Raw genomic sequence first — 22,605 nt, 5'->3', positions numbered from 1 at the left:
AAAGCTGACTTACTTGTGTTCACAGGTGGGCACTGTTCACAGGGAACTCCCCAAGCTCTGCCCAGAGAGCAGCAACAGGAGGCCTTAGAAACACCCACTCCAATCTCATTGCTGCAGAAGGTGCCACCATTATCTCCACGTGTTTTAATGTCCAAGTAACAGTTGCCAGATCGTGTATCTATTCAGAACACACATTAGCAACAAACATTTTAGGAGAGGGGAAAAGAAATCACAAACAATATCTCAGGATGAGGGATAGCCTCAGACAACTCTAATTTCTTGTGTAACAGCTAAAGAAAGTGACTTGTGTTGTCCAAGAGAACCCATCTCTTCCTGCATGGGTAGGACAGTGGTGCCACATCTCTTCAGCCAGGCCTTTTCTCATTTTGATTTACATTGTCATCCACATTTGTACACCCTTCCAATTTCAGAAATACCCTGCTTTCTCCTCTCTATGAGATTAACATGCATGAAAGCATCTACTTGTTAGGATTTTCAAATACATTTGAATTTGAGGAGCATCCCTATGCCCTCTTAAACAAACAAAAGCAAAAAAATATCAGAGTAACGAGTAGTCAGAGCCTAATAAAACAGCATTTCCATTGGTCATGAAAGCTGTACCTATCCAAGCTGCACTCAATTGCTCAAAGAGTGTAAGGTGGCTTTATGCCATAACTTCATTTGCCTGCCATCTTGGGGCAAGCTGGATGTTGGTTTAAGCTTGCTGAAATTTAAAATCATCTCATGCCTGCTGTAAATTGTGGACAGCTCTAACAAGCCCCAAGGGCTTGGTTCTGGCAGCAGGGCATTGCTGGCATGCTGCATCACTTCAGGCGTGTTCTCACTGCACTATTACAAGTTGCAAAACTATTAAAACAGGCCAGGGGCAGTGGGCTGGGAGTTGGTGAGTCTGTTCCAGCCCTCTTCCATGACCTAGGACTTTCACAGAATCACACAGATGACCTAACACTAACAAGTCCTCCACTAAACCATATCACTAAGCTCTACATCTAAACATCTTTTAAAGACCTTCAGGGATATCTACCACTTCCCTGGGCAGCCTATTCCAATGCCTAACAACTCTTTCGGTAAAGAAGTTCTTCCTAACATCCAACCTAAAACTCCCCTGGTGCAACTTTAGCTCATTCCCCCTTGTCCTGTCACCAGGTATGTGGGAGAACAGACCAACCCCCATCTTGCTACAGCCTCCTTTAAGGTACTTGTAGAGTGTGATAAGGTCGCCCCTGAGCCTCCTCTTTTCTAGACTGAACAATCCCAGCTCCCTCAGCCGCTCCTCATAAGACTTGTTCTCCAGACCCCTCACCAGCTTCATTGCCCTTCTCTGGACTCACTCAAGCACCTTGATGGCTTCAACCCCCTTCTTGGGGTTTTTGTGCCCCAGGTGCAGGTCCCGGCGCTTGGCCTTGTTGAACCTCATACAGTTGGCCTCAGCCCATCGGTCCAGCCTATCCAGATCCTCCTGCAAAGCCTTCTCACCCTCGAGCAGATCGACACACGCACCTAACTTGGTGTCATCTGCAAACTTACTGAGGGTGCACTCGATGCCCTCATCCAGATCATCGATGAAGATATTAAAGAGAACTGGCCCCAGTACCGAGCCCTGGGGGATGCCCCTAGTGACCGGCCTCCAACTGGATTTGACTCCATTCACCACAACTCTTTGGTCCTGGCTATCCAGCCAGTTTGTAACCCAACAAAGTGTACACCAGTCCAAGCCAAGAGCAGCCAGTTTCTTGAGGAGAATGCTGTGGGAAATGGTGTCAAAAGCCTTACTGAAGTCAAGGTAGACCACATCCACAGCCTTTCCCTCATCCACCAAGCCCATCACTTTGTCTTAGAAGGAGATCAGGTTCTAAACGGTTAGCCTTGCAGCCTCTGTGCAACTTCACTTGTAAATAAATATGAGCGGTCCCTTACCAACACAGCCAACACGGGTAGGATTCAGCTCAAAATCTGGAGGGCACTCACAGGTGTAACTACCAGCAGTATTGACACATGTGCCACTGATGCAGGTTGTGGGATCTGCACATTCATTAACATCTGCAAAAAAAAACAGCAGGTGGTAAGCAAATACTCCAGGACAGTGCATACCATAGATATATCAGGTATAATATGCTGACCACCACAAATCCATTAGTTACCAAGTACTGATCTCCAGGAAGTTCTCAAAGTAAATACACGTCTTAGAAGTAGAACACTAGCCTGAGATTAATTCATCATTGCACTAGGAAAAAAGTATTTTCCCTAGAAAACCAATCTATCAATTCACATAAAATATTCAAAAATACTTAAGGGAAAAATACATGACATCAGCTTGCCATCCAGTACTGTGAATGGAAACTACAGGGTGCAACACATCTCTGCCTTGAAGATGTAGACAAAGATGTTATCTCTGCTGTATTTCTCCCTTTCTTCTCTGAAGCCACTGGGAAATCAGAAGTTGACAAAAAAGGTGAAAGAGGAATGTGGAGAAGGCTGCCAGTCTCCATTTGAGTATAATTTCCACTGACATTTCTCTCTGTGCTATTCAGCAGATTTTCTTTATATTCAGACTGATTTGTATAGCATTTTAAAATAATTTCCTAAGGAGCAGATTATAACACTAATAGAAAATTAAAAAGCGTGTTGTTTGAAATCATCTTTACCTGTGCAGTTACCACCACTTCTGTCCAGTTCATAGCCCACTTCGCACTCACATCGGAAAAGTCCAGGAAGGTTATGACAAGTACCGTAGACACAGATGTTAGGAAGGGAGCACTCATCAATATCTGATAGAGAAAGAGGAATGGAAAAATATAAGATTTCTTTATCTTTTTTAATATAGATACAGAAAACTACAAAAAAGTTCAGAAAACATGAATCTGGAAACCGACTGCTCCTGTGCACTATATGAGACCAGACAAGAATAACATGCAAGATTTATGCTTGAAACCTAACTAATCTAATCTATGGCCTTTTTTTTTTTTTTTTAATGCAAAATACTCTTTCCAATGTCACTAGAGACCATATAGAAACAATCTGAATTTACTCATGGGCTAACCTGACAAGTAGCAAAATTAAACATGGCAGGAAATATGCTTTAAAAATGAAGTTCATCCTAAATCAGCAGCCATCTCCAGAAAGCTGAACTTCAGCAAAATAAATTAATAATAATAATAGGCAACCCCCCCCCCCCATGCTTGTGCACAGAGGTGAATTTGATGCTCATCTTCAGGTTTCTGCACTTGACAGATCTTGAGGTTAGCACCTTAAGCTCACTTCTATGTGCTGTTTGTCTAAATCATTGTATCTGATTCATTATTTACTGAATGCTTTATGTATTAGACAAAGAACAACTAAATGAAAAAATAAAAAAAAAAGTGTGTGTTTACAAAGGACCTTAAAATACTGTGTTTTGTGTACACATCCGAGACATCAAGGGAAGTCTGTTTTCACAACGGAAGCTAAGCTCTATGTAAGATATTTAAAGTTAGCTAAAAGGTCTCAAAGTAAATTATTGCATGAAACACTATGAAATGTAATATTCTTTTAGTTTATGCACAAATTCACTCTCGTAAATTAATTCTCTTGGTAGATTACTAAAAAAAAATTACACAGAATACTTTTCAGGGGAAAAATCCTATTTATAGTGATGTAATTATGAACTCCCTCACATACTAGTTCTTACGAGTCATTAGTATGTCAGATGATACAGCTGCTGCTTCTGGACTGACTGAAGTGATAAGTGCTATACAAACTGGCTTTCATATATCATTACCAAATATATGCCCTTACACACATTGGTAAAATAGGTATTCCTTGGGTTTTGTAAATCTTTTCATATAAAAAGCTCTTACTGAAGAGTGGTAACCAGATCAAAAAGAACAAATACTCTCGGGATTTTTTATTTTTTTAATTTTTATTTTTCCATGGTCATATAAATTTTCTGTAAGGCTTCAATCTCTGATTTGGCATTTGGCAGAAACCCTCAAAGCAGGCTATATTAGCTACCAAACCAGTGTTTTTCAGCTTCATATGCACTAAGGCAAAGTAACTGTTTCTGTTTAACTGTTACAAATAAAATGAAGAACTGTGTGCATACTGACCAAGATGAAATGGCAGTTGACAATGCCATTTGGATCAGCAATCATGTCTACTAATAATACGTGGAAAAACAGTTTCCAAAAAGCTGTCCTTTCTCTATACAATAGGTAAATGAAGACCTGGAGGTCCATAATAAATACTAGCATCCAAGCACATAAACAGAAAAAAAAAAAACAACTATTGACAGTTTTCATGCAGTTCTCAATAAAACCGCAACTGCAACCAATTGTAAGACTTTTCAAACATAAATTATTATTAAGGCTGAATTTGTTGAGTGTTGTTTAAAGCTTACAGAGAATTACCTTCACATGCTTTCCCATCCGGACTTGGCAAAAATCCCATATCACATTCACAGCGATATCCTCCCGGGGCATTGAGGCACTGCCCATTTTCACAGAGATTTAAGTTTTCTGAGCATTCATCTAGGTCTGTAAAAGGAAAAGAAATTGGAGGTTTACAGTAAACATGGTTTTCTCAACAACATTTATTTCAGCTAACTATGCAGTGTTCCAAGGATTTTAACTATTCTCTTAGCTCTGAACACTTGCAGAAGAAACTACACCCTACTTATAATCAAAAGAAAAATTAGCAACAGGTACAGGCTGCTAAAGTAGCTACAGCTAACAATGGTTGGAAGCCATACACACAGTCAAATTTAAACTCAGAATAAGAACATGAATCTTGTTATCGTTATCATTTCTATTACAGCAAAGCCTAGATACAGCAATTGAAATAAGAGGTTTACTGTGTAATGAGCAAACATATGGTAATAGACGGTCTCCATGCCAAATAGAAAACACTAACAAAAGTGGCACTGAAGTGAAAATAACTCGATCAAAACCAAACTGCAGTTTAACAGCTGATAAGAAAAACGGCCTTGATACTGGGCTACGCTGCCCTTCAGATAGATTGTGGCCCCTATTTTCTAGCTGACGTTTTATACATTAACAAAAGAGCCTACTTGCTGCAACAGAGTCTAGCTGTCAGTGTGAGTTTGTTGCAAGTCCGTGGCTGGCAAAGCAAAGGTAGTACCTATCACAGTGAATGCTGTATATTTTGGAAGAGAGCTTACAGAATATTTGCATACCCTAGTTGGAGCCCCAGCCACCTCTTGCATCCACGAACAGTAAGCTTTCTTTTTTTTTTTTTAAGGTGTTCAACTGAACACAGAATCTCTCTAAGTGCTCTGAAAGATGTAGTTTATAGACTCCTAGAAATCATCATCTAGGAAATTAACAAAAAGCCCTGCAGGTTATGAAGGCCACTAAGGAAGCTGAATCAGATTCAAGACTAAATTATACACACTCCATTAAATGGAATCCCAGGGCTCATTTATAAATTGGAATTATTCAAATTCTGCCTTAAACCTACTGAGCCAGATTCTCAGATGCAATGAAAACTACTGTTGTTGATAAAGCACTACTAATCTGCAGCAGCTGAAAATCTGGCCCACCAACTGTCTTCCCATTGCTTTATCCTCAACATGATCCCCCTGCATTATCAGCAATGCTGAATTCCTTAACGTAATAGCAAGGTTGTGAAAAAAACAAAACAAAAACATTTTTTGGTAGTTTTATAAAACAATTTTAATAACGTACCCTACTATTTAAATATTAATGTTGGCAGCCAGTGGATTGGGTTACTAATTGGATAAATTATATGATGAAACATTGTTTTAGTAAGTTTGCCACCCACTCCTACTAACAAGAAAATCTCAATGAAAACTTACATTTTATCAAAAGAAAAAATTGACTGCTTTAGGTATAATACACAGTATCTTTAAAGTTGTCACAACTTAAATGAAGTAGAAAACAATGGAAGATGACATTCGAGAATAACTTCAAATCTTTAAAAGCTTTTTTTTTCTGTATTGAATCACAGACTAACTTAGGTTGCAAGACATCACTGGAGATCATCTTGTCCAGCCTCTGCTATACAAAAGGCTAATTTCAAAATTATATCAGGTTATTCACAGCCTTACCCAGCTGAGTTCTTAGTAATTCCAAAGATGAAGATCTTACAATATCTTTTGACATCTGCTGCAGAGCTTAAGTGCTATCTGCTGAATCAGCAACCTAATTTGGGGAGCACCAGACCTAACGTAACACAATCCTGTAGCTGATCCACACTTTATATTCTAGTTGAATGGGATTCAGAGTATTTGTGTTTAAATTATAACGCTAATAAGCCTAAATGCCAGGTGAGTATGCAAGCATGGTACTTGTCTCATTCTTAAGAAAGCTTACCTGTACAAGTGAAGCCATCCCCAGTATAACCTTCTTTACACAGGCAACGATAAGAACCCATTGTGTTCTTGCAGTCAGCATGTGGACTGCACATGTGGGTTCCATTTGAGCACTCATCCAGATCTTTAAAATAATAAGAAGAAAAAGATTTTTTTTTTAATTAAAAAAAAAACAACCAAACAAACATGAATACACAGTTTAGGCAGTATATGACATGACCAAACCTCTACTTCAAATAATCTTCTGTAATAAAACCCCCACATATGTGGTCATCTGACGGGAAAAGTAGTCACAGCTTATTTACAGCCCAACAAAGAATGGTGACAAGGTAATTGTGAATGAGGAGGCTGCAGGGCACCCTCCAGGCTAAGATCTTCTAGGATATATCTTGTTTTCACAAGGAGTACTGAGAGACCTCTCACTGTCTCCCATGAGCCACAAACTTTCCTGAAGTACACAGTCTCTCTCCATGGTCCAGTTCACTTCCATCATCTCACTCACCAAATATGAGATAATGCCGATTTCACAGTTACCATGGCAGAGAATTCACTCTCCAATGGATAGTGTCAAATTGACCTAATGAGGATGATAAACATTTGTCTTCTCTATTTGTAGGTGTGGTATTGTTTTTTCCAGGGTCACACAGACCCCGTGTTGATCAGACCTTACAAATAAATGCATACAACACTCACCTGTGCACTTGATACCATTCCCAACCCAGCCAGGGCTGCAGCTACATTTGAAACTTCCTGCTGTGTTCGTACATATGGCATGCCTATCACAGTTATGGGCTCCAATTTCACACTCGTTGATATCTGTAAAAACAGAGACATTTGAAGAGCTCATGGATCAAACTTTCTCAGAGTCAGCCTACTGATATAGGAATTTTTCAAGACAGACAATGTGAACATGAAAGCAAGTCAGCATTTCTTTACAACATGAGATTTTAAAATGACACAGAAAAGAAATAAAAGCAAAGAAAAGCAGAGAAGCATGTAGAATATTTCAAACATGCTGGCCTACTACCTGTTTTTCTGGGAGACATATAAAGCAGTACTTCTGCAGTCCACTCCAAAATCTTTTTATAACTAAGGAGGAAACCAGTAACTGAGGTTCTTCTTCTTTTGCTATCCGGTACATTCACAAAGAACGTGAGGACACAGCCCTTGGGAAGAGGACTAGAGCCCATAAAGAGTGGTAACACTGCAGGTGTTCAGCATCCTGGGATATATGCCTGTCAAGCGGCTTTCAAATAGGTTGTGGTTCAAATCTAGTGACTAAGACGTGACATGTGGACCTGTGCTGCCTTCACAGCTACAAGACACCACTACAATCTATTGGCATATCCGGAGTGTACCTTAACATAAGTGAGGGAAAGATGACAGCTTCCCCGTCTGCCCATCCTGAAGGTACTCGGGTGGCTCTGCACTGCATGGTTTGCTAAAAGATCAGAGGAGTCTCTGCTGCCCATGGACTCTTGGAATGCAGCACATCCCCCACAGTATCTGCAAGGATGCTGATGAACACCAACTGGGTACGGTACCACCTGCAAACTCCTCCTAGCATTATCCCCAGGCAGTTAATGAAGCCAGGTTCTGCTTTGCCAGAGACGGTGGGAGGTGAAGGATGGGCTGTAAAACTGCATATAATGGGACAGCTGATGGACCCAAAGCTCATCAGGCATGCAGTTTAATAGGAGCTCAGGAAACCTATCAGAATGGAAAAAGTCAGCATCCTTGGAGACACCAGACAGCAAGTCATCCAAACTTTAACATATGCATTCATGCCAGCACATTCTATTTCAATATTTTCTATTTTCACCTTATTTTGATTCCCGGGTGTTCTCCAGCAATGTTGAAAAGTATAGACATTAAAAATACAAACAACTGAACTTCATTCTGACTCATCACAAAACAATATTAATACTCCATATAAGTACTTGGAGAATGTGTAAGCTTGAAGACAAAGTTCTTAGGAATTACTACTGGTAACTAAAACAAAGTGGTCAGCAATTTTCTTACACATCTGAGCTATGGATTTTACATTGCTTTCTGTAATCAAGCTCTCTCTAACTGTGCTTTACATCCACACAGGATGTAAATTATTTTGACTTCATATCAAACCACTTAATATTTATATCCTTTTTTTCACCCTCCCAGATACTTTTTGCTGTTGCAATAAGTCAAATCATGCCATCCTGCTAAAAGCTGATGGAAATGGAAATCAAGCTCATGAACTCCACATGATTCCATACACAAAAACCCACCTCAGACCCCTTTTGAGAAGATGATTAAGAGAAGGTATTATCCATCAACCAGTTAACAGTCAGTGGGGTTCTCAGCCCCAAACCCTCAGACCTCATCTACCATTGTACCTAAAAGCAACTACCTCTTTCAAGAGAGCAAAAGAGTGGAGCCACCGGGGAGAGTGTCCAGGTAAGACCTTCACCATTTCCTTTATAAACATTTCTTAGGTTTTCTGCCCACCCTTCTTTAGGCATAAGGCTCTACGTCCTTTCTGTATAACCTGTACATATACCCTGCCTTTTCACAAAGGCTACAGGCAATTCTGAGAAGTAGATAACAAATGTCTTGCATCCTACAACTAAATTCTTGACTCAAGATTATTATTTTTTTTTTTATAACTCTGTAGTGAAATTGCATCCAGTCTTGTTTTTCTGAGTTTTTCTAAATGAGGCATTGCTCTGAATCAAAACTCCAGACGTGAGTATCCTCACAATCTAAATACTGAAGTCCAGATACAGATCTAAGTCTGGCAGCTGGAATTTACTGTTAATGAAGGCAGACTGCACCACAAAGCCTGAAAACATGCAAATGGACACTTACTTTTTAGAACTTAAGGGGGGGGGGGGGGGGGGAGGGAGGGAGGGGAAGGGTGCAGATGATCTCAAAGAATATTTGCCTTCAGTATGTGCAGAAACTCATGTGAAGATAACATCACCCTAAACAGGAAACTAGTGTCTGTTAAAAATCTTAAGGGTGGTCAGGAAAAAAAAACAAACAACAACAACAAAAAAAAAAAAAAACAAACAACCAAAAAACAAACAAACTCATTTTGGCTTGGACTGAAGGGAAAGACTAAAAGGAATTTCTAGAGGTCAGTTACAGTATACATTGACATAAAAAAGCTGAGGCAAACACTCTATATTTTAACCTTCATGTGATTTTTTAAAACCAAACTGTTAGACTTTAGCCAGCATTAAGATTGTCCTGTATTTGATTATTTGATGCTTTGAAACAACCAATATCTTCCTTATACCCTCTGGAGCACAACAAAACAACACAAAGACCATCATCAGTTGAGATATTTCTGCCAAGAATTCTTCTAAACCACCAGCAAACACAAACAGAAACTTGCATGCAACAGCTCCACCGCAATGAAGTCATGTTCAGGCTCAATTTTAAGGCAATCTAAAAGCAATTTTTAGTTCTACATAAACTGACTGTGGACTCCATCTCATTTTGTGCTGGCCCACTAAGAGTTTGCACCCCATTACTATCTCCCAGTGGAAGAGAAAGCAATTGCTGCACTTTCTCACAGCTTGTGAGCTGAGCACCTTCCCCGGTGCCAGCCATCCTGTTCCCCCATCAGCTATTTGCCACAAACACTAAAGAGATTGGAATCTTCTGCAGGATGAAAGTTGTGAGCACAAATCTATATCCAAACAGGGGTATTCATAATGGGATCAACTTTATCAGATATCATCCACTAAAATGCCATTTTACTTGCTTTGATCAAAATCTTAAAATCCTTTTCAGCTTTTATCCACCAATAAATAAACAAATAAATAATTGATTTCACTACTTTTTACCTGGGTAAATATCAAATAGGGAATGCAAAATACATTTTCTAATGCCATCTACCTTCACAGTGATGTTGCTGGGCTTATTTCATTGATGCATGGAAAATCTTTCACATACTTAGATGAAAGCTCATTGAGGTGTATAAAATTCCTTTACCAGCTTCTTCCCAAATTGTACTTATTTTCAAAGCTATCTGCATTTAACTTACACATTGCTTTGTTGTAATCCCTATTCTCTCCTTTCACTGCACAGCTGAGGTATAAGCCTAAATTTATTGCACTGCAATTATTTCCAAGGCAGAGATCTCAGACCAAACAGGGTCCTGTGTAAATGGGGCAGTGAAATCAATGGAATTTATGCCTGCTTATACTGGAGCTTAACATGGATTTATGTTACCATAAGTACTGAATTATGACTTCACAGAATGAATCAAAAAGGAGAAGTTGAGCTCTGTAGGGGAAAATTAATTCAACATAAATATCTTTAATAAAAGAGTCCAGATTGTGCTGTCTGCATGGCAGTACAAACAGTACTACACTCTTCAAATAGCTCCAACTATTTTCATGCAATTGTTTGAAGAGCAAGGCATTACTCAGACTGAGTAAAGGTATCACGACCCAAAGAGCACACAGGAGAATGCTGCTCAAGTCCATGTTTCACAGAATGATGGCCTATTCCCATTGACTTCAGTGGGATTTTCATTAAAGAGTAAAGGAGTGAGTCACTGATTTATATCAACCTTCTCTTTCTGCCTCCAGTATGAGTCTGTGACAAGCCAAGGAAAATAAAGACATTCCAATCCAAGACTGACACTGCATCCTCAGCTGGTCCCACTGTGTCCCAGTCCTGCTGTACACATGCTCTCAGCTCTGTAATTGCACAACTCCCATTAATACTAAGGGAGTTGTCTGCTACAACAGATGAGAATATGCATGATAAATAAAATGCAGATCTGACATCATAACAATCCCAAGCACTATGGGGAAAAAATAAAGTCAGTCACCCTATTTTGTTGGCTCTTTCAGTTCTCTGGACCAATGTTTTTTTTCCCTCAAGTCCTTGGCAATTAATAAAGCATCTCTCTCACTGATCAAAGAGACACAAGTATTTAGGGCTGTGAATGTACAGCAAAAATATATGCCTCACATATACCTGTTGTGTTGGCACTATGCCTGCAAACATGTCAGCCAAATGCAAGAAACAGCTAGCCAGCACCTGCACAGAGTCCCCACACAGTTTATAAGTGCATCATTAAAAATCAGCCAGAGAGAAGCACAGGGAGAAGTCACTTTATTCTTGCCTATACTCTGGAAACATCCAAATGCAGAGGAATCTCTGCATTTGAACAAAGAAACACTAACCCATGACAATTCATATATCCATCACAGGGCATGAAAGCATCAAAGTATGCCATGTACATTTACTGTTAAGTTTCACTGGGGATTCAATAGCCTATAAAGACTCTTAGCAAAGCGTGAATTTAATTCAGTCTTCACCTATAAATTAGTACAGTTTTTCAAGAATAATGCAAATCCCTCAAGCATTTTCTGACTTTTTTTTTTAAAATTTTTGGCACTTTTTATATATATATAAATATATATATATATATATATATATATATAATCTGTGCATTTTATTGCACTGACGTTCCACTGGTATTTCGAGCCTGGCACTGATTCCCACCAGACCGGTCGTCTGGTGGAAGTCACAAGGCATTTCCTCCTCCTGGGATGCTGCCCATGTAATCAGGTGAGGAAAAGGAGCTATTAAGAAGGAATGCTTCTCAGAAGGGAGAAGACAGTGACTTCTGTCTTCTATTTCAACTTAGCACTCGTTTCAACATATGAGTGGAAATATATATGGAAAAATTCCCTTAGTCTGAGCTCTGTACTTGGTGTAACTGTTTTCTTCTTTGGGATTCACTCTCGGATTCTGTTTCGCATACTGCAGTGTAAGCCCCTCCTGGAGTTTTTTCCCATGGGCCAGGTCTAGCCTGCTATTGATCCTTACATAATCAGCCCGGGGTACAGCATGTTGTTGATGGACAGGCACCTACTCACAATGCACTCCTTCTGTAATACTCCCATTTGGCGGGTAACCTCATAATATTATTATCTTTTGGTATTTGGCCTGACACAGCCAGCTCCCAAATTCATAACGGGAAATGTATTTGTTTCACTGATACCACAATTCTCTTGTGCCATCAGACTGAAGCACAATGTATTATTAATGGCCAGAAGCCAAAGGCAGGGGAGAGAAAGTCAAAACAGATTGTACATGCCACAAAGTGTTATGGACCTACTTCTGAGGGCAAATGACAAGGCTCACCTCTTCCTTTCACAGTATCAGTTTTCTTTCTCTTTTTAGCTGTGTTATTCTCAGCCATGCAAGTATTTAACAGCATGCACACACTTCTCCTTTAGCTGTTAATATCATCACTACTGAGTGACAGCAAGTAGCATTCAGGACCAAACCCTCTAATCTCGCCCAAAGGCCATGGCTGAACACCTTCCACCAGCCTTTCTCCAAACAGAGTGGCCCTCACAAAGTCAGCAAGCAGAAACTGACCCCAGTCCTCCAATTCCCCAAGCTTGCTGTGGAGAAGCCTAGACCATTTGAGCACTACTTTTTATCTGCTGACCATCTCAGGTGACTTCTGCCCCAGGGTCACCTCATGCAGTTTGACTTTGTGAAGAGCAGCCGAACCCTGTCCAAGCACAGCTTCACCAGGAGCACACAGCCATAACTAGCCAGGATGGGTGTAAGAGAGTCAGAGAAGAATTTGTTCCTCTAAGAGGGTATCAGAGCAAGTAAAGCTGAGGCTCTGCATCAACAGTGAAATACTGCATCCAAAGCACCGATGAATCTCCAAATGCAAGTGCCAATACAGGATTCCATCTCTGCGCAAATACATGAATACTTTATTGAGAGAAAAAGCAGATAAATTTGTTATAAAGCTCAGCAATCTGGAACAGAGATAGGGGAAAGCTTTGCAATCTTTCCTCTAGTGGCTATGAACCACTACTTGCCTAGAAAAATCTAAAATGAACTGCTCTTGGTCAGTCTTGCCACAGTTTGCTTTGTGAATGGAAATTACATCATTTGTAACATTTTGCCTCAGAAACCTGCATTCACAGTGTATATTTGTGTATAAAACATTTTTAATTTTATTTTTGTTACTAAGCTCTGTACACATTCTACTGAGAACCAAGGCAGGGGGGAGGAGGGGAAGGGGAGGCTAACATCTGTGTGGGATGGGAATGCAAGTCAGTGGGTGGATTCTGAATACTGTTACATGATTGGTGAAATACATGTTTATTTGTTAAAATGGAAACAATCAGTAATGACAAGGGAGCTGAAATATTTAGACAAAACTGTAATGGAACCCAGAGGACGTTATTTAATTGTTCTCATGAAACAAAGAACCTCCCATTCAAAGTATTGTAGACATTTTTGTAATTTTTTTCCACGGGAGTTCCTAATTACTGTGAATGCTTTTGAACTGTCTGCATGACAAGAATCGGGCCCTTGTGTCAAGGTGCTGTTAGTAGGGTCCCTACTGAAGAAGTCTTGAAAGATGCTCTCATGGGTTTTAGTACCTGGGTCTAGAAAATTCAGCTCTGGCACTTAGGCTATGCAAGCATGAGGTGTGGAATTCAAAAGACTCCACCAGTAAATCAGACTTTTTCTGTCAGAATGTGAGAATCTGCACAATGGGACCTGTTTCCTATGCTTTGGTTCCTACAAACAGTCTCCTCATCATGAAACCAGGCTATGAAGGTCCTGCTCTGCTTTCTCCCTTCCCCGAAGACTTACTTAAATCCAAACAATTTTGGTGAGTTGAGTATGGTCCCATCACAGCTGTACCAGCACAACTGATACTACATCATTTTGTTCCTTAGGCCACTGGCCTCTTTCAAATCACAGAGGGTTTCTATAGCATCTGCTGTAAGTTAGGTGTCCTGGTGAGTAGCGTCCTCCCTGGGACACTGACACATAGCCAGGATAAAGAAAGAACAGGCTGAGAGAAAGGTAAGTACATTTGAGGCGGTGAGAAGAGCCTACATGGCAGATAGCATCCATCCAGAGGGCTGGGCTTGGCTGGAACCAGGAGGCAGGGATTTCCCCGCCTCTGTTAACAAAAGAGTATTTATTGGGACAATTGCCACTACCTTGTGTCACATGCTGCCAAAATGGTGTCTGTTTCCAGGCACTTCCCCAGAAGCCATACCTCAGATTCCTCCCTTGCCTCCAGGACCTTTCTCTGCCTTTTCCCTTCTACTAGTCGTTTCATCTTCCCTGAAAGCTCCTTACTGTCACTCATTACATGGTGTGATAGCTGTACCATGTCTAACTGATCAGCATGAGGGATTTCAGGTCTAGAGAACTGAAGATATTTACATAATTTAGGACAGAAACAAAGAACAACGAAATATTGGTCTACAGGGTACAATTAGAGTTTTCTTGGATTTAGATCAGTTCAGATGTAAGTCAAAGGCAGCTGTTACTAATGCACAACTATTCGTCCGCAATCCAATATGCAAAGTACAACTTAAGTTCTCAGATTGTTCTATGAGAGCTGTTAAAAACCAGCCTCATATATTTGGGGCACTTACAGTATATTAATAACTCAGTACAATAAGAGCAGACAAAGAATAAAAGTCTCAAAAACATTGCCAAAAATGTGTTTACCTTAAGTCTACATCAAAAATTATATTAAACATATGTTTGCTTTCATATTTTGGGCAAAGCCTAAGATTCTCAACACCTTGGCTTGAGACAACAGCATTAGGATCATGCCCTTTAAGTCTGTATATTTGAACCTCATTTCTGTTAGCTTGCAATATATGAACTAATGCAAATTCTGATTTTGCTGATATAATGTAGTTGGGTAGGTGTATTGTTGCCACTTTGCAAGAACTGAGAATATATTTTAGCACATATTTCAAGCCATTATGTTTGCCAAAATAACACTTGGAAACAAGACCCGTTATTTGCATGCACAGCATACAATTAACTAATCCTAAACCACTGTAGCCCTCAACAGTCTGTCAAATTACAGCCAATGGCATTTTCTGTTCTCTTAGACTAACAACGATACAGTAAGCCCAATTTTGCTCCCAGTGCATATTTTATCACTCATTTCAGCAGAACCTGCATTAAGCTGAAAGTTGTGCCACAGAATGGAAGCAAGTTTGGGTAAGGATTACAATATTTAACACGAGTGAAAAGAATCACAGTGAGGAGGTTTTGAACACTAGAAAAACTAAAAAGGCATATAGAATCACAAGTTCAACTGAAGATTAACTATTAACTTTGTAACATACCTGTGCAACCAGTTGTGCCTTTCTTGCCTGAATATCCCATATCACAATGACAGATAAACGAGCCTTTTGTGTTCTCACAGGTTCCACTCAGACAAATGTTTGGATGCAGATCACACTCATTAACATCTAAAAAAAACCAAACAACCACCACGTAATTTAAGATTTATTAAATAAAATTCTTAGAAAGTAACTAGCAAAATCTCTGAGATATGGTTCCTTAAAGACTCAAAATCAGCAGTATTGTCCAAAGAATGACTATGACTATTTATTGAAGCTTTCTATGTATATGTATGCGTGTGTCTGTATAGTTATATATGCATACACACACAGACACTATCTAGTTTTGCTCAAACAGTTCTCAAATATTCTCCAGATTTTTAATTTACATGTGAAAATTTGTTCCGGATTCAAACTGTTTCCTGACTTTGTTCTACCAAAGCACAGTACTTGCACACAGTTTGGTTTAGTGACAAGTTTAATCAGCACTGATGATTTACCTTGCCAGAAATTTTCCAGTGTCACCCATCAGCAGTTCCTTTCTATAAGCCCTCTTTGATCTGAGCTGCATAAGAGCTTATTGGAAGAGGACCCAGAGATACACTATTATAGATCACCACGTCTGCATCCCAACTTGATCTGGGGGTATACTGGAACACATAGAAATTACATCTGCGTTTGGTAAACATAGCTTGTGCACTAGGACTATTCCTGTGGTCAGGTGGCCAAAATTGCAGCATAAGAGCAATACCTTTTAAATACCATTGTCTACCTACTTGGAAATAGTGCCTTAATGAATATTTTTTTCCTTAGTTAAAGCAAAGAGGAAAAGATATATTTTCACTTACCTACACAAGTCTTCATGTCCTCTGATGCCATGAATCCATCATAGCAAAGACACCTGTATTCTCCTGGGATGTTTGTGCACTGGCCTCCATCACAGATGTTAGGATTGTCTTCACACTCGTCAATATCTACAGGGAAAAATCATATGCTTTAGATATGTTATCTTTATGCAGTGCAACTAACCGTAACCACAGCAAGCAAACATTGGTAATCACACTCAAGATTGAATCCTTGAACAGTATATTGCAAAACTGTCTTGATGATTAAACTTGCCATCTCCTGGTAAAGTCTGTGGAAAACATTCCACTCTTGCTCCAACAGGAGCAGGAACCAGCTTTGTAGGTAAAAAAGTCACTAAGAAAAAAATACAGAACCTTTGTCACACCGCATGGCCACATATAATTGTATCTTTTTAGATACCATCCATCATTGTTGAAGTCAATGGAAGCTCCAAATTCAAATACAGTGACTTGATCCAGTCAAGCTCATGATGTGAATAATTATAGCACATACATTTATGTCACTAAGAGATTTTATGGTGGTTTTTGGGTGGGGTGGGTTTTTTTGTGGGCTGGTTTGTTTTTTTGTTTGTTTGTTTTAGCATTTCAGCAGACTGGCTAACTCAGACACATACTTACATTCTCCAGCATATAAGATGCTTTTTCAATTCATGAATCGGCCATCACCGATTTGGGGCAACTGCAGAAGCGGACACTTTATTATATTATTGCAGCCATGCTAAGGTCTGGAATCTTTCAAATTCCCTGGGGTTATGTTATTGTTTCTTGTAAAAATCCCTAGAATTTCCCTGTATCAGCACCAACATAGACCAGCAAGGATAAAAATCAGAAACTCTGCTTAGTGATTCCATGGGAAAAAAGTCAGCACAAAAAGGACAAGATTCAGGAACCCCCTTCTGAGAACAAGGGTGTAACTCATTATCAGACTGGTCTATTGTGGATTGCAGTAATTATGCAGCTGCAGAAAATGAACGCACTTTAACTAAAAATATTATGTTCATTATTCTTCTGTATTTCTAGCAGCAAATGTTTGTGTGGATACACACAGCTTCTGCAAGGAAGAAGGCTGACTCACCCTTGTTCATCTTAATGAGCAAATAACATTGGCATGGACATTAGCCTGGAAATGTTAATTTGGAATGAAATTTGAATTAACATGCAAAATTAAGCTCTATAAATTGGGATAATGACAGAAATGAAGAGCTTTATTTATTAACCTGTCACTGTACTGATTTCACAGTTGGGGGAAAATCATCTGACAAAGAACCTGTTGTTTCTCCTAACTGAGGTGATTATTTATGCATAACCTCACCAATTCAAATCTGACCTACTACTGAACTGAACAGCATTCTCAATAGCTCAATTATCAAGAAATATATTCCATAATAGCTTCTAGCTCTGTATGATGTTAAAATTAAAAGACATGTTCACAAAGAGAGCAAACTGAAAATGTAAAATAGGTGTTTCACATACTTAGGTCAAAATGCTACTAAATCATGTACCCTGCACAAACATACAACACAGTACAATCAGTCATTATGTGCAAAAAGTAGAATATGTTGCAAAAAAAAAATTTTTCTTATTTGTCACTAAGTTTGGGTAGAAGTCAAAATTTCAGCATGCAGACTTTGAATATTCACCATACACTTATATATGTAATTAACTTATCTTCATAAGAAGAATGCAGCATTTTCAGATACTAAAAGCATGGTGAAGGTGGTCTGGGTATTTTCTTGGGTAGAGTTTGACTAGATATCCAAAAGTCTCTAGTATTTCTGCTATCCGTACATGACACATGTGCAGACATAGCTGATATCTTTCTACACAGACTGTAGGAAAAAGCATCCGACTAAAATTTGATCACTGTTATTTGTGTTCACAATTAATTGTATCTACAATCTTTCCTGGATATGCTCACATAGATCTGTAATAATAACAAAAATCTGGTATGTCATCCTTCAAATCCCACCTATTGGCAATATTCCTTAATGGAATTTCATTCATTCTCATATTTTATATTTAAAAAAAAACTAATACAGATGCAGGAAATACCAGAGTTCCTCTATAAACATAGAATTATAATAATATCAAATGGTTTTTGAAGTGAGGATATAAATTATCTTTTAGATTTGGGATAGCAACCTGTTCTAGCATGACATCAGTAGCTCCCCAAAGCTGCAGTCATTTGTTGGAGTGTGAGGCATCTATTCAGTATGGTATTTTGTGTTAAGTACACGGATAGGCCTAGAGAAATCAGCATACTTATGGAAACCTCCTTACACATTAGTTATTGCATCCAAGTCTTTCTTAGGGGAGAATATGAAAATGAATAGCTAGCAGCTATTAATGGCTGTCCTGTAAATGAAATTTTATTTTTCAGAGTCAAGGCTGGATATAAATATTCAAAAATTAACTAAGATCAGATGGTTCCTCACCCAGATCTGACTACAAACCTCTAAGGACTTTTTTATGCTTGAGTGGTCAAAGACATTGAGAACCCATGCCCTCCACACAGCAAGGACAATTGCTCCTTCCCTTTTTAAACCTGAAAAGGGAAAGATGATAGTTTTCTATTCCAAAGGTTTTTGTTTAATAGGCAGGAAGATGCTCTAAACAATCCGCTCTGTTCTTGGTTTTAGAGATTCCTCTGGCTAAGGGCAAGAAGGGCTAAAACAGAGGAGAACTGTTGCTAGCCATCAGACTTGAAATCCCTAAGACTGCCTGAATATGCACTTGTGTTATTTGTACCCAAGTCAAGCCAAGATGAAAACACAAAAGTGGACAACAGACCCCCTGCTCCTCCCCTCCCTCTCATGTATCTGCTAATCCTGTCAGGTTTAGATTCTGGTTGAGTCACAATTTTGATCAAATGGTTTTTATTTTTGCATTCAAAAAGTGCCCAAAACAGCACTGTTGGCAAGTTTTTGCATGTACTTGCCTTCACAAGAAACTTGACCTATCCCTGCTCACTAAAGTAAAACATTTCTAATTTAAGTATTTGAGGTTTTGAAATATTTAATTTCAGGGTCAAATTTGCACTTTTCTAGTTGACTTCTGTCTTTGTAAAAGGGTCAGATGCTTGATGAAGATTGGCTACTTCACAGCATTGTGACAGTGTAATCTTTCAATGGGGGGCAAGCTGAATTGAACCATGCTTTAAGGCTCTTTTATCCTTTGGAATGGTAGTGAATGGCCTCAGGGTAAATGAGATCTTGTTCAGAGGTCCATAAATATTTACCAATTCTAAATGTGAGTCCTCTCTACTAATTTAGCATAGAAAACTCTCAATTTGTTCTACTATAAAGGCAATTCTATTCCAAGGGATTAACCCTGCTATATTTCTCATGCTCTTCAAGTTCTTGGATGGAATTGGCAAACAGCTGGCAAATATTCACATGCCTCAGCAGTTCAGTGGTTGTGCAGGAAGAAATAAGAAAAGAGCAGAGAATAATTATCTTTCCACTAACCTATGTGGAAATCACTGAGTACAATCCACATACTGGGATTATGACTACCAGAATCCCAAAGGAGAACACCCAACCATTACAGAGATCTGATGACAATTTTCTCACAAACTCTGTTTAGAGTGCAAGAGCAATGTTTCCTAAGAAAGATTTGCACTATTCAAATTTCAGTTTGGCTGAAAGTCATTCCGTTTTGAATGAATGCAGGACACTTGCATTTCACTAAACGAAGAACTAAAAATAGGATTATTTATTTTTTTTTGGTTGTTTAAAAGCAGACAACACTGCATCTCTATTTGTTCTCCAATATAATCATATGGTATACACGTATGGCATTCTGACATATGTTTATGATGATTCTTTCCATTAACTTCAACACATTTTGGATTTGGACCTATTCTACCTTAAGGGAGAAAATTTATCTGCTACTAAAATATCACTGCCTTTTGCTACCAAATATTAATATTAAGAAGAAGTTACATTTTTAAAATACTGAAATCAACCATTTCAGCTGAAGAGTTCCAAAAATCTCCCTTACCAGTACACGTCCTGTGGTCTGGCATGAGTGCAAAGCCTTGTTTACAGCTACATTCATAGCTGCCCTCGGAGTTTGTACAGAAGTTCTCACAGCCACCATTCATTATGCTGCACTCGTCAATATCTAAAATGGAGAAAATTACAGTTAATACCCACAGTATCTTTTACTTTAAAACACATTTCACAGACATACTTGGAGTTAGTTTTCCAGAACAGCATCAATCCAGCCTCTACACTTGCTTTTGCATGCTCCTCGAAGATACAAGCGTTTGCAAATACAGGCATTAGGAATAATGTCAGGCAAACCAGGAAGGAAAAGAATCTTCCCTACTCACTAGGCATCTTGTGTAGGCTTTGTCCTTACCAACACAGTGTAACTTGTCAGGTGTAGACTGATATCCAGGGTTACAAGAACACTGATACTTTCCAATCAGGTTGACACAATGTCCGTTTCGGCACAAGTTGGTGCTTAGATCACATTCATTAATGTCTGTTGCAAAAGAAAAAGACAAACACATTTTTATGTCTGTATGGAAATGAAACTATTGCAAACATAATACATGCTAGCACAGTAAAAGATTAGTATAAAGATCTGTGCACAGTATCAATTTTATCTCCATATCTCACCTATACATGCAGAAATATTTGGTGATATCTGATGGCCTGGAGGACAATCACACCGAAAACTTCCCTCTGTGTTGAGGCAGGTTCCACCTCGGCAGAGAAGGGGGTTGCGCTGACACTCATCGATGTCTGTGAGAAGAAGGGAAAGCACATCTGTGGTGGTTTTACTCAGGCGGGCAGCCGAGCTCCACCACAACTGCTCTCTCACTCCCCTTCTCCTCAAAGAGGTAGGGGGAGAAAATACAACACAGAGAACTCGAGGTCTGAGATGAGAAAGGTTTAATTAAAGGGAAAGGGAATGGGGAGAAAAAAAAAGAAACAAAAGAAACAATAAGTCCGTGTGGAAGCACAGAGAGAGGGGAAAAAAGAAAAAAATTCTCTACTTCCCATCAACAAGTGATGTTCGGCCACGTACCGGGAAGCAGGGCCTCAAAACGTGTAGTGGTTGTTCAGGAGGAACAGCCCCCTCCCCCACGAGAGCCCCCCTTTTCATTGCTGAATGTGACATCAGGTGTTATGGAATATCCCTTTGGTTGGTTTAGGTCAGCTGCCCTGGCAATGTCCCCTCCCCATCACTTGCCCACCCCCAGTGTGCTGGCTCTTGGGGGCTTGGAAGGAGTCCTGATGCTGTGCCAGCACTACGCAGCAATAGACACAACACTTGAGTGATATCAGTGCTGTTCCAGCTACAAGTGCAGAGCACAGCACTGTGTGGGCTGCTGCAGGGAAAAGGTGACTCCAGCTCAGACAGACCCAACACAACATCACCACCAGGATCAGCACTGCCAAAGCACCAGCCCTGGCAATGCCCCAGCAGCAGCCCTAACAATGCCCCAGCACTGTTCCTCTCATGAGCATACCTATGCATCTCCTCATCCAATGCCTTTCCAGGTGCTGACCATGCTAATCTCCCCAGGGTTCCAAAACACGTGTTAAAACAAGGCACGGGACTGCTCCACACACCGTACTCACACAGCCCCTGTATGCCACATCCTACTCCCCTCACTGACATGCGTACCAGGGGAAGTGATCACTGCAGACCAAGAAAAACTTTCCTCTGTCCTGACCGAGTCCATCTGTCCCCTTAGTCTTCTCCCACTCCCAGTTCCATCAGCCCAGATTGATGCTGGAGCCTTTGCTACAGCTAGTCATTCCTTAAAACTGCTTTAACTTCAGAGTTGAGGATTGTATCCCTCTCAACAGATTGTGGGGATAAATTTAACCTCCTAAAATCCTGACCCTTGCACATTTATGCTTTGGCATCCTACAGAAATAGGAAATTAATGTTTGTGGTGGAAACCAAATTAAAGCAAGCTTTAATAAGACTCAAAAATGAGAGAGATCTAAATCAAGGCACAATCAGGCCTTTAAAATAACCTGATTGCTTCACAAAAATAAAACATACGTAAAATACTACTGCACATCTACGGTATTTAAAAACATACCCATGCAGTTTTTCATCATCATAAATCCACTTTCATAGCCTTCAAAACATTCACATTCGAAGTCCCCAGGAGTATTGACACAGATCCCTTGACCACAAAGATCAGGAGAGATGCGGCATTCATCGATATCTGTAACAGAAAAAAACATTCACAGTATTTTCAAAGTAGTCC

The 22,605-nt window shown here is 39.6% G+C and overlaps 1 protein-coding gene across 4 annotated transcripts in view; it reads right to left on the bottom strand.

Moving 5' to 3' along the window:
* The window catches only part of FBN1 (fibrillin 1), a 158,435-nt gene that overhangs the window by 34,065 nt on the left and 101,765 nt on the right, over positions 1-22,605 (bottom strand). For all 4 annotated transcript variants that reach the window (XM_084532053.1, XM_084532055.1, XM_084532054.1 and 1 more), the window contains 12 exons: positions 22,435-22,563; positions 20,993-21,118; positions 20,730-20,855; positions 20,367-20,489; positions 16,347-16,472; positions 15,502-15,627; positions 7,043-7,165; positions 6,351-6,473; positions 4,407-4,532; positions 2,667-2,789; positions 1,939-2,061; positions 14-178 (listed from right to left, as the gene is read on the bottom strand). In XM_084532053.1, coding sequence (XP_084388179.1) covers positions 14-178; positions 1,939-2,061; positions 2,667-2,789; positions 4,407-4,532; positions 6,351-6,473; positions 7,043-7,165; positions 15,502-15,627; positions 16,347-16,472; positions 20,367-20,489; positions 20,730-20,855; positions 20,993-21,118; positions 22,435-22,563 — 1,539 coding nt within the window. The remainder of the gene's footprint in view (positions 1-13; positions 179-1,938; positions 2,062-2,666; positions 2,790-4,406; positions 4,533-6,350; positions 6,474-7,042; positions 7,166-15,501; positions 15,628-16,346; positions 16,473-20,366; positions 20,490-20,729; positions 20,856-20,992; positions 21,119-22,434; positions 22,564-22,605) is intronic.

The sequence above is a fragment of the Aythya ferina genome (assembly GCF_964211825.1).
Source record: "Aythya ferina genome assembly, chromosome: 11".
NCBI lineage: Eukaryota > Metazoa > Chordata > Aves > Anseriformes > Anatidae > Aythya > Aythya ferina.
Note: the sequence above shows the minus strand (reverse complement) of the source record. Positions and strands in the feature narration are given on the sequence as shown.